A 13481-nucleotide genomic window follows, 5' to 3' on the forward strand; every position below is an offset into this window, starting at 1 on the left:
TTTACTAAGAAAATGACTTCTGTTGATTTGGGTTTAACCACAGAATGGTCTTTGAAAGAACATACTAATTGTAACACAGAGAATGTAATTTATTTGATTAAATGCCCATGTGACCTAATTTATATAGGCAAAACCAACAGAAAGTGCAAGACTCGTATGATCGAACACAGGAGCTGTTTGAAAAATCATATCGAGAAAGCTCCTTTAGTAAAACATTTCGATGAGAAAAGACACACATTCTCGGACTTCGAATGGTGTATCCTTAAAAAGATTAAAGGTAGAACCCAAGACGAAATCAATAGAAAATTGATCAATCTGGAACAAAAGCTGATATTTCTTACCAATAGTCACATTACAGGATTAAATGAAAATATAGAGTGGCATAACATTAGATAAGAGAGTGTGATGGGACTCACGAAATCATTGGAGTGTTGCACTTTCTGGGGGTTTTCAACTGTAGGAGAATACCAACCTCTATATGCAGAAACAAATAACTATATATCTGTTGGTGAGCTAATATCTGCATAAATCTCCTGATGGTGTAATTTATCGGTAATTGCTTCCATTGTGGCAAATCCTTATTGAGAGAGAGGACTCTGTGGTTTCTCTATGACCGTTGGACATGATCGGGTCAAGGGTTTTTCCCGCTGCAAGTGTGACTAATTTCAGTCAGATGGTGGTCTTTGGGTATAAAAACTTCGGTTAATTACCCCATTTTTCATTGGGTGTTACTAGTTCTGAGCCCCGTATATACCTGTTATGTTGTGGTGGTAGGGACACTGTGGCCCCTTGGGTTGTGTGAGATCTCCTTTTGTTTTCCCCGTAACAATGGTTGCGCAGCAACCTCGCTATCATTAGGGATTGTTGGAGCCCGGCCCCCTTTTTTACATGAAGGTTACGTGATGACGTTTTACGTCGCTGCGCGATGACCAGCGTGGTGACGTCAGCACGGTACGCCACTTACTTGTTATGAGGATCTGTGGACGGTTGGTGGTAGAACTGACGGTGGACATGGCCGCCGGCCCCTGTTTCTCAAACTTCTTTACGTGACTGCCTACTAGGAGTGGATCCACCTAATTGTGGGTAAGAGTTAGGAGTGTTGTCTAATAACTTAAGTCTAACATGGGGCTACTCCTTGACATTTTGCTGACTCAGCATTGTAATATTACAGAGCGAGAGGTTCACATCTGTGAAGAGGAAGAGGCCGTATTCAGATGGTTCTCCGATTAAAACATATATTTGTTGGCTCACAAGAACCTTAGATAGGTAAGATTACTTTGTTAAATTGGAGGTGAGGAATAATGGATATTTGGAGGGCGAATGTAATCTATCTTCCTCCACCTGTTTTTCAGACACTTGGAGGTCTAGAGGAATTGGAAAGGATCCACGGGTGGTGACCATTATTGAGACTTGGTTGGATCTAGGTAAAATTCAGCTTCCACATCCCATGGTGAGCAATCCATATATTAGATCTTCGAAATTTGGGGTTGTACCAGGATCCAACCGATGATTAAGATGCCTAGATTTTCTTCTACTCAGGGTAAAAGAACAGCTATTATGACTGAGAGAGTTCTACATTTTAGCGTTGGGGGAGGTATTTCGTAGGACTTGATGCTGAATCCCTTCTGCTTCTGCAGTGAAGAGCCATAAATGGGTTGGCTTTTGAGGTCCAAGTTATATATTTCTTGAGACCTTAGACCAGGTATATGATTCATTTTATACTTGGTACCCTATTGGTGATTAGGGCGTGGCAGTGATGAGTAAATTAAACCAATTATGCCGGTGTCAGTGACACATGTTTCTCTCTTTTCTCCTTAGAAATAGCAAGTTGTTGGTCGAATAGGAAGAATCTACCTGAAGCACAGGATTACCTCTGCCCCTGATGAATGTCCGGTTATTGAGAACACAGAGGACAGAAACTTATATAAGTTGGGCTGTAACACACAATGGGAAATGAAATCAATTAAGTTGCCTTCTTGGTGCTATGCTGATCTAATTGTCGGCGTAAATGTTTCTATATTGCGAGGTGGAATGTTTTTAACATGTATATGACTGTGTTATGTGTATATGTTGTTGTAACTATTTTTGTATTACCTGTGCTGAATTAGAGATTAATATATTAAAAATGATATTTTCTAACAACACTGTTCTATGTGTATTGAGAATACATAATACAGCCCATATTGATTTAGCGGCTGTTATGTATTTCTGCTTTCTGAGGGGATAAGTTCACTGTTTTATATAGTTTGTTGTACATTCCTTCCTTTTGTTGAAATATATGGGTGGGAAGCGGGGGGCACTGGATTGAACATGTTGAGGGGAAAGGGGTTTACAATTTTTTCCTACATGTTCAAATGGCATGATGATGTATTATAGGCGTAAGGATGCAGACAGTCCAATGGTGTGGCATGGGGGGGCAGGCAAAGAGGAAGGTCCTGAAGGGAAATGGCTGACCTGATAGTGGCCACCCTGAATGATCAGGGTTTAAACTCCCCAACCAAGCGCAAGTCCATAATTAGACGCCTGGGGTAATTGAAGGTCTCTATTGTCTTTTTGCAGGAAACCCACCTGCTGGCAACCGACAAGATGCAGATGAGGCACAAACTGTTCCCCCAACAATTTTATGGATACTCGGGGGATATTGTTTGGGGGCCTAGTCAGGTTTACTAAACTATTGTGCACAGGGACCCGGAGGGGAGATTTTTTATTTTGAAAGGCCTGATCAGGGTTGAAACCATGGTGGCACTGTATGGCCCTAACGACCGGCAGGACCAATTTGTCAAATGGCTGGGGGCTCAGTTGGGCAGGCTGGCAGAAGGTTAGATAGTGGTGAGAGGAGACTTCAATTGCATGGTGGATTCCCGAATGGATAAAACATTGGCCCGACCCACAATGATACTAAACACAGACAAGAGTTGGCAAGGTTCCTTAGGGAATTAGGGCTTATTGAGACAGTTTCTTTCGGCCGGAAGAGAGGGAATACACACACATATAGTACACAGGTTTTTTTTTCTAGAATTGACAAAGTAATGGTGTCGGCCTCCTTGGTTCACTTGGTTGTCTCGGTGGACATAGGCCTGCGATACCTCTCGGACCATTCCCTGGTCCTAGTACAGATGGAGATGGTGGGGGTTGAACCTAGAGCAAGGAAGCCCTGGCGGCTCAACGACTTACTGCTGTGGGACTTAGCTCTGAGGGCCCATTTGGAGGGCACCATTAAGAACTATTTCCGGGATAAAAATACAGGCGCGATGGGCTGGACGGTGGTGTGGCAGAGTGTGTTCGGCGGAGAGCTCATCTCTAAAACTGCAGCATTCCTAAACAGCACGGGAGGCGGTACGGTTGGCACTGGAGCGGGAGGTGGAGGCGAGGGCACATGCACACAAACTCTTTAGGCTCCCTGCGGGAGCTACAGAAAGCCAGAGCTAAACTGGAAGCGCATCCAAGCCATGCAATCATACTACTGTAAGGGGAAATAGGCCAACCAATTCTTGGCAGCAAAACTACGCAAGCAGCGCAACAGAAACTACATTGCGCAGCTGCGGGCGACTCCGGGGACTGATGCAGGAAGCAGCGGCAAAAGCTGGAGATTATGCAGGCCCACTGTAGGCAATTGGTACAGGCCAAAGGACTGAACCCACAATAAGCTGGACACTTTCTTACACCAGGCGAATCTGAAAAAGTTATCGGAGGAGGATAGGGAGATAATGGAGAACGCGATTACAGCAGAGGAGGTGGGCCAGGCCATCAATTCACTTCCACCAAACAAGACCCCGGGCCATGGTGTATTTGGGAATGGTTTTTATAAGACCTTTAAGATTTGGTTGTTGCCACTTCACACAAGATTGTTCAATGAGATCAGGGAAAAGGGCCACATGTCCCAAGATATGGGCGTCTCTACTACCACACTGCTCCGCAAGCCCTACAAGGACCCGGTGGATTGCAACAGCTCCCGCTCAATATCGTTGCTGAATAATGATGCAAAGATTTATGCAAAGGTATTGGCTCGGCGGTTGGTGCACAGGTCGCCCCCAAAATTATCCATCCTCATCAGGTGGGGTTTATTGAAGGCCGACACACAGGACAATACTATGTGGGCAGTTGATGTTATCGACTGGGGTAGGCAGACAGAGCAGAAATTCATAATCACCGCCTCGGATGCGACACGAGCATTCGATTGTGTGGACTGGGGATATCTCTGTAATTGCAATCAGGCGAGGCACGCGACAGCGGTGCCCGCTCTCCCCGCTGATCTTTGCGATGGCCATGGAGCCACTGGCTCGTGTGATAAGGGCAGATGTGGGGATCAAGAAAGTGAAAGGTGGACAGGAGTGAGCACAAAAATCACAATATATGCCAATGATGTATTATTATTCCTCAGAGATACTGCTGGGTTACTTACAAGGGTGATGGGGATTCTGGGTGACTTGGTGTCAGGGTTTAAAATGCTACAGTAAATCTAAGGCACTGAAAATAACGGATGGCCCAGAGGCAGTGGAGAGCAGGTGTACTAAATTCCCACTTCAATGAAATACCAGACATTGTACAAAACTAATGTACCTCCTCTGTGGGCAGAATTGAAAAACGAACTTCAGAGGTGGTATAAGCAAGACCTCACATGGTTTTCGTGCATAGCTGTGCTCAAAATATACTGCCCAAACTTCTGTACATTACGAGCTTTCTCCCGCTTATTATACCAGTGTCGCAGATCCAGGCTCTGCAGCAGGAGATGTTTGTATTTACAAGGGGCAGAAAAGAGGCCCAGCTGCCCAGGAAGGTCTTGATGTGGTCGGGACAGCCTGGCCCAAAGGGTTGGTGCAATCTGGAGGAGTGTGCCACATCTATATCCTTAGGATGTATGCCTAGGTGGGTTGGAGGGACCCGGTTTGCTGCCACCAATTACACTTTGTAGCACTGGAATCTGGCGCTGAGGCAGAGAGGGGTTCCACCGGGCAGAGCCCCTAACACACCAGTCAAGCGCAATTCAGTCTTCAGTCCGGGTAGGCCTGACAGGTTTTGGGAGGGTTGGAGTGGAGGTCAAGAGCTAACATTATCTGACTTGTTTCAGGGCGACTCCCCCTTCTCGTTTGAGGAGATGAAGATGAAATTCTGGTTAGACGAAAGTGAACGGTACCACTATGTACAGGTAAGGCATTGGAGAACCCAGAAGGGAGTGCGAGGGGCAGGGAGTAGGTTGCCAATTGGGCTAGAAACAGCGAGGAAAGAAGGAGTGGCTAGGAAAAGGGTCTCACACATTTATACGCTTTTGGAGGGGTCGGTCGCAAGAGATAGACTTCCGTACACGAAACAATGGGACCGCGATGTGGGGGTTGCCATACTGGCCGAGGTATGGGATCAGATATGGCGCAGGACACACAAGGCATCTAGATGCGCTACAATAAAAGGAAGCAGCATATAAACACTGCTTCAGATGTTACCCGACGCCGCAGAGGCTACACAGAATGCACTAGCAGTACTTGACCCTGTGTTGGAGGAATTGTGGGGAAATTGGGGACCTGATGCACATGTGGTGGGCCTGCTCGAAAGCCCAAGTGTATTGGAAAAGAGATGTCTTGGGCATATCAAGGACATTACAGGAGTCCAGCTACCTCTTGCACCATCAGTTGTCCTTTCAGGAGCTGGGGAGGAGGAGGGTCTAGTTTGCTCACACATATGCTAACCAAAGCCAGAATGATCCTGGCTCACCATGGAAAACCCCCAGAGGGTCCAGTAGTAGCCTTATGGTGGGTCCATTTGTTGGGGTGCGATCAATGGAAAAGGTATGCGCACTGAGCATCGGGTCTTATCAGACATATCTGAAAGTGTGGTCTCTGTTCTACGAATGGGTGAAGGAAAGAGAACATCATACCACATGACTTCCCTACTTCAGAGCTTTTCATTATGGGGCCTTCAGGCGATGTCAGGGGCTGATGTTTGGTTCCTTAGGGACTGGGGCAGACTCTAGCCACAAGGACTCATCATTACCATCAGTCATGCCACAATGTTGGGTTAAGTTAAGTTTGTTTTTCTTGGTTGCGTTTACTCTTTTTATGTTTTTAAAACTCGTAAAATTGTAAATTTCAATAAAGACTCAGGAGCAACAGCAACAAAGACTTTAATTTGAATGCATGCAAGATGTATAACTGTATGCTCTTCTTTTCTGTATCCTTGTATGGAACTTGTCAATAAAGATAGTTTGCAAAAATAGCACATGCTTGCAAAAAGGGCCCATGTACATTAGTATGCAGAGGATAGGGAAATCACTTGAGATCATTACTAGAGTCAGAGAGTCATCATGACCCCGTTTGCTTGGAATTAGATTGGGACACTTTTTATGATCACCCAGCTATGCCACAAGATCGCAATACGGATATCATACTCTCCAATAAACGAAGGTGCATTAGATGGGCTGACTTATATTATGAAAGTAATCCTTCATTGATCCTCGAATCTACCCTACCAACTTTTGAATCAGTTCTAGACTCGACGCATGTCCCACCGAATATGGTAGAGGCTTTTTATGCATCCTTAAATCGCCAACCTTTTCGCTATAGTTACCACAGCTGTAGTTTGATTAAGAATAGAGAACACTCACGGAACGCATGGTATGACTCAGAATGCCGACTGGCTAAATGTAACTAATTTAAGGCAGTAAAAATGAACAGTCTTTCTGACCAGATGCCTACTTTAAGTAGATCTTACAAAGACCTGTTCACTTAAAAAAAATAAAATCAATTATATAAAACTAAAATGGAGGCTATATGGGAACTCCTAAAAAATGCAACCACGTATAATGACACCCAGTCAGTTTGGAACCTTGTCTCCACCATATTAACAGACTCCAACTTAAGTGTGAAGTAGAATCATTTATTGCGGCAGACATTTGGTACCCCCATTTTAGCTCCTTTCCTGCCACCCACCCTGCACTGGCTCCAGCACATATAATATTGCAGGATATTTTCTGGCCCCCATTAGTATTTACTGCTGATGAAACATGTAAGGCATTAAGATAGCAAATGAATTGCAAGGCCGCTGGAGTTGACATCTATAAGGAAGATGAAAATGTCTGGTCGCCAATTCTTAGTCTGTTCAACTGATGGAATATATTATGTTCCTTCAAGTTGGAACCAGGCAGAGATTGTGTCCATATACAAAAAAAGGCTCTAGGCAATTACCTGGGAATTACAGACCAATCAGAGGTTTATGGCCAATTGGTGCTTCTGCATCTAGTTAATTGGGTCATTGGCAGGCACATCATCCCAGACTTCCAGGCAGGCTTTAGAAGTGGACCAAGTACAATAGATCGGGCCTTCTGCCTACACTGCATTATTATTAAGCACACGATTTTAAACAAGGGCAATCATTTCTTAGTTTTTGTTGATTTCAAAGCGACATTCAATTCTATTGATCAAACTATGTTATGTTATATTTTGGTAGATCTTGAAATTCCTCCTAACATCTTACACCCTATAACATAGCTCTCTGGTAATACCTCTGCTACAGTTCGATGTGGCCAGAGCGGATAAATAACTAATCCTTTCCCCTGTCACAAGCTGAGTGTACCAGGACTGTGTGCTTGGCCCCCTACTCTTATATGTGAATTATCTGATTTTAAGAAATACAAATTCAAACTGTGATGATTCTCCACTAATTGCCAATCTCAAAATAGGTATCTTGATGTAGGCAGATGATACAGTTTTAACATCAAAGACAATAATTGGCATTTTAAAACAGCTTGCAATATAAACAGTTCTGCAAGGAAAGAAAACTTTTAATAAACCACTCTAAAAGCATGGTGATTGTTCAAAACATGTAATTTTATTAAATTATAAAAATTATTAAACACCTCAGTATCCCTACCCTGATGAGGATTTCCCTACCTAACAAAACTAAAAGGGAAACACCAACACAGGATGTCTAGCCCTCACACTTAAACCAGTGCTTTGTGACTCGAAACAGGGTTTGGTTCTGACTAAATTCACTTCAACACATTTAAATAGGCAAGGCACTCTTCCCTCTGAATATCTCTTCAAAAGGGGCATCCTCTTTGCCTCTTGTCTGTCTGCAACCACCAACAATCTATCATTGCCTTTGGAATACACTTCTCTCACCCATCTACAATCTTTAGCAACATAGGTTATATCAACTTACATTTTTTTGTAAGTAGCTAGTTTCCCTTCCCCAACATTGCATTAATCTCTCTGCCAACTGTTAGCCAAAATAATTACCCAGAAGCTTTAGTGCCACTCTCTTGGCTTCAGGTAATGCTTACACACTTGTATCTTAGACAATGCTGAAAGTCTACTGAGCTCACAGTATTGGTTCGATTTTTCTCTGGCTCTGAGAAAGGCTAATTTCAGTCTTAATAAGGAAATACTCTTGGCTTGAGCAATACTTGCTCCCTCTCCAACTTCAAATACAATGTTTAAACGCTTGACAATTGTTTATAAGCAAGTGTTGCCTGTGTGAATAATGATTCAAAGTTCACTCTTTCTTTGAGAAATGTAATTATGCACACGCAGCCACTTCTTCAAAGGTTTTATAAGGTTTAACAATTGGTTTTCATAACGTTCGCACTTCACGGGAGTGAAATAGAAATACCCGATCACATGAGAGCGCTACATTTCAAGTGTCCCATTATTAAATACTGCCAAACAACTTCATCTCGCTTTTACTCTTACGTAAGTGATCATTAAGCTGGATTGTTTCCGGCAGTGCTCATGTAAGGAATCAGTACGCCAGGTTTAACTCACCGGCTTCTATTCTATTCTGGATTCTCTTGGGACTTGCACCTTTTTTCGCTGAAGGCGTCGCCGGGTTCGGCTGCTCAATTAAGGAGCCATTCTCACTCCTGAGACCCACAGCTTCATGACAGGTGCTCACCACGGTCTCGGACACGCTTCCTGCTGCATAATCTCTGCAATTAGGAGCACAGTCCTCCTGGATGCCTTCCACTGCGCAGCCTCTACACACCAGAGTTTGGGGGAACAAGACCCTCACAGGACAAGCAGGTGAAATCTGCTGCATCAGAGTTCTGGCGTCTCTTTGGTTCTCCCACTTCTGCATGAATTGCCAACACTGTGACTTCTTCCTTCTGACACCGCTATTATTGCATACACTCCAGACACAGTACCAGCTCCTTCTTATTGCCTGCAACTGAGGGGGGGGGGGGCTTTTAACTCTCAGGTGTGGGCTATAAGGCTTAATTGCCCGACTACTACTACAGCATGACTCTTCAGCCCTCTTCCTCGTCCCAGTATTTATGGGATTATGGGACTTTTAGTCAACAACAAAATTAGTTCTTTAAATTATCTTTTCGATTTTAGGGGAAGATTTGTTTCCCTTAGAGTCATTTAAGGATGAACCATTAGAATTTGTTGTTACAGAGGAAGACAATTTACTTAAGGCAATATTTCTAGAGTCCTTTCCATTATACCTTTGGGAGTAAGGATGATCTTTATCCTGAAGTACCGTGAAGGGTCTTTCTGTTGAGGCTTGTTCATGTTTTACGGCATTTGTGCCCCTAGCCACAGATCTTATGTGGTTCAGATACATCATAATGACAGTAAGCCATTATCTGTTAACACTTCTTCTAGGCTGTTCCTTTAGGGATGCAAAGATTAGCAGGATTTGGTGCTGCTGCAGTTCCATTTGACATTCAAGAATTTCAGGACATTTTGAACATTGCAAAGACTTAAGTGTCCTAATGTAGTTGGTGCAAGCTCACAGGCTCATTTGACTGTCAACTATATTCTCCCATATCATCATAACTTGTAAATACACTCTCATGCCCAAATTGAATGATTTCTGTTCCATTTGTCTTCAGACAAATTGAATGTTTAGATCTTGTAGTGCCTTTAGGGATCTGCTTCCAAACACAGCACCTTCCAGGTAGTGCACATACTCCGATGTATTGCCATGCCTAGATCAGATGATCCTTCAATTTCTGCCAAGTGGATATTGCCATGTAGTTCTCCTTTCTACCACCGCCATGTGTTTTGGTAAAGCCCAGACCCATAAATATTGCCAAAATGAAGCATCAGCGGCCAACAGTTTTACAGCTAGACCAATTGGCCATTCATCTAAAGAACATAAGAAAGATATGGGCAGAAACGAATAAAGGATGTAATAGGTTTCTAGCAAAAGTCACAGTCTTCGAATCAAAAGATTTCTGCGCTTTGACCAACCAACATCTGAGATTCACAGCTGTGAAAATGTATTGTGTGATCATTTCAGGAGGTGACATTTTCTTTTTTTCAGGCAACCAAACTTTGGAATATGGTCCCCGGACACATCACACCAGTTCCTAACAGGAATTGTGATTGTTACGGTTGATTCTGGTGTCACAGCATGAAGAACTTTACAAATAAATTGAAACATAACACAGATCTTGGAGTGTGTGCCTCTGGTTAAGTATATGTGTATCTGTGCATATGTTTTGTGTTGATGAGCAGGCCTTAAGAATTTATAATAGGTGATTTATAAACGTGCTTAATACCCAGAGGTCTCTAAGCGCGGACCAGGGTATCAAACCTGTGTTGCTCTGCATCATCTGGCTTGCAAGACGAGCACGTTGCCCCTGACCTATCCTCTCGAGACAAACACATCAACATATTATCATGAGGTCATCATTAATGCATTGGGGTTGAAAAGAAAAAAAAAGTGTACCGTGTCTTCTCTGAGGCTCCTGGCTGTCCGGGAAACACATTTGTTGCTGTTCTTTAGCTTGTAGTGAAATAACTGTAGTTGCAATAAGAGGACCTATTAATAAAAAGAGATTTGACATTTAATGAAACTAGACACTATTCTTATGTAATGATGATAAATGATTGCGTCTTTTGTAGTGTGCTGTATTTGGATGACAGACATGAATCTACCATAGAATATTTGGTGAAGTGAATGAACTGAGTGTCATTGTGGAGAAACGCATGGGATGAAAAGAAGGGTAAACAAGGGTCCAAAAGAGGTAGACCTAGAACAGAGGTTTGCAACCTGTCAGATGTTTTGGAATCCCTCCCCTGTCCCCCCATGAACTCCCACCATTGACTAGGCTGGCTAGGGCAGATGGGATAGCTCAAAACATCTGCATAGGCCAAGGTTGCAGACTCCAGAACTAGAGGAAGGCATGCATAAAGAAGCGAAGCGATCACCCTGAGCTAAGAAGCGTATATAAAAGTTCCCTCATGAACAGGTGGAGCAACAGAAGGAATTTATTTTTTTTAAGATTCATTTTAGGCAGTCCCCCTCATTTGGAGGGTGTCTTCCTCGTTTAAATCATCACCACTCTCCCAACAAACTAAATGGATCCCAAGAGATTAATGGAATCATTACAGTTGCAGCAAAATGTTATCACCTATACAAAAATGGTTAATATATAGCATCTGATCAACCTTCATCATCTATGTCATTTGAGAAGGATAAGAAGTAGGATTAAGTGTATTTCTTGTCTTCCTCTGGTTGGCAAGAAGGGCAGGCATTCTCACTATTCCCTACTAGACACAATCCTGATAACACTGCCTCTCTTTTTTCCAATTTTAACAAATTAACACAAATACAAAAATGAAATAAAACACATAGTTCAGAATGAATATCACACACAAAATTAAAATACAGTAATAGTATAAAGTTAATGTAATGAAGGTACATTTTACTTAATGTTACAGGGAGCAGTAAAGAAGACAAATACTAAACTAAATAAGACATTTAACTAAATGTATTGGGGTGGAAAAGAAGAAAATGCATGTTCTTTATATAAAATGCAAGGATTTACCATCGGAATCAAACATCTTCTAAACTACTGCAGCTGCATCAAAATGTATGCAGATATTTATGGTGCATGGACAGCTCAAGTGCTACCAATGAGCTAAATTCAAGTGACAAATGTTCAGCACAAGATTTGTGCTTTGAATTTCCAAAACTTAAGAACTCATTCACTCAAAACACTGTAACAAGTGACTTATCACGGCAAGACACTTTTTGATATAAATACGTCTGTCAAATCATATTTGTACAAAAGACAACTAGTGCAAGGTTTACAAATGCCACTCACCTCAATAAGTGCTTCACACAATTTCCCTACAAAAACATCATCATATCTCACAACAAGTGAAGTCCCAAGGTACTCGATCAGCCTCTAGGGTCAGTTGCTCCTTTCTCACAGTTAGGCATGGCTGCCCAATACACATTAACTATTCTGGATGATCGTTGAAAGGCATACCTTCAATATCCATTCTAAATAATCTTGAACTAAATCCAGACAATTCACTTCATTTTAAAACCTCTTGTTAAAGAACAATAGTGTAACTTTACCCAGGGAGATCAAAGCTTGGTGAATTTCCTTCATCACATTCCTACAAAGGTCTTTTTGCCAGCCTTGCAAAAGCTTCCACTCCTCTTCAGAAAAACAGGAAGGTGTATCATGAAAAGTAGCTGATGCCTGGAACAGAAAATGTGGCATCAGTCTGAGCAAAAGCATTTCATTAAATGTAATTATTTCATTAGTTTAAAGTGAGTTTATGATTTATATAAAACCTTATGAACTATACATTAACAATTAGTATCAAGATTACCAATAAACACACATTTCATAAATTCTTCCAATACTGTACGAAACCAGAAGGTGTCTCACCCACTAGTCCCCGGGAATCTGTCATCCAGGTGACCAGGACAAGGCCATCGCTTTTGGATCCAGTTCCTAGGGGTGGGCATCACACACACCTGACTTCCATTAGGCTTCCCCACATGGATAAAAGGCAGGGCACGAGAGCACACTCCGAGCGAGACAAAGCACACAAGGCAACAGCAATTTTGAGACGGCAGCTGAACGAGAGAAGAAAGAAGGCAAAACCAAAGGGGATCGCAAGGAGGGAAGTTCCCTTGACCTTTTCGAGAAGGAACCGTTACTTTCCGGAAACCTCAAGAATAGAAAGCCTAAGACCAGGAAACGAGGCAGAAGAATCCTGCATTGTGTGTTGGAGATACCGGGGTCCTCCTGCATCAATAATCAAGGCCGGGAGAAGCACGAGCCGCCGTGTTACCGACCTTGGCTCCAAGAATATAGCAGCATCAGTAAAATCAACAAAGCCAGTGAGTTGGGGAGACCGATACAAGAACGGTCTGTGTTGAAGCCAAGGTTGCAAGCAGCAACATTGTATGGTGAGCGCTGGAATAAACATTGTTAAAACGCATGCGATAAAAAAGACAAGTAAAGTTGAACTGCTGATGAGTGATTGAACATTCAAAGCAAGATACAATACCTTTGACAAAGTGGTCCAGCACTGCGTGGGTGCTCAATCAAAGCTCTATGTAAGGTATTCAGCTGAGAAGTGGCAAATGTGAAAAGTGAGAAAGAGGTTATATGGAGAAAAGAGCCAGTAATTGTGAATCATATTGGTCCTGAGGGGGGTTAAGTAAAATCCTGTGCACAATCGAAAGTCTTCGATTTTTCAAGTAAAGAAAGCTTGGCAAAGTAGACAAAATTG

The 13481-nt window shown here is 42.7% G+C and overlaps 1 protein-coding gene across 4 annotated transcripts in view; it reads right to left on the reverse strand.

The window, feature by feature from the left end:
• Window positions 1–13481, reverse strand: part of LOC138526454 (zinc finger protein 583-like) — a 288611-nt gene that overhangs the window by 218077 nt on the left and 57053 nt on the right. For all 4 annotated transcript variants that reach the window (XM_069637224.1, XM_069637223.1, XM_069637222.1 and 1 more), the window contains exons 2-3: window positions 12310–12436; window positions 10669–10761 (exon numbers count right to left, since the gene is read on the reverse strand). In XM_069637224.1, the coding sequence (XP_069493325.1) occupies window positions 10669–10761; window positions 12310–12436 (220 nt within the window). The remainder of the gene's footprint in view (window positions 1–10668; window positions 10762–12309; window positions 12437–13481) is intronic.

Source organism: Ambystoma mexicanum, chromosome 7p (genome assembly GCF_040938575.1).
Source record: "Ambystoma mexicanum isolate Mex_15411 chromosome 7p, UKY_AmexF1_1, whole genome shotgun sequence".
In the NCBI taxonomy this organism is placed as follows: Eukaryota; Metazoa; Chordata; class Amphibia; order Caudata; family Ambystomatidae; genus Ambystoma; species Ambystoma mexicanum.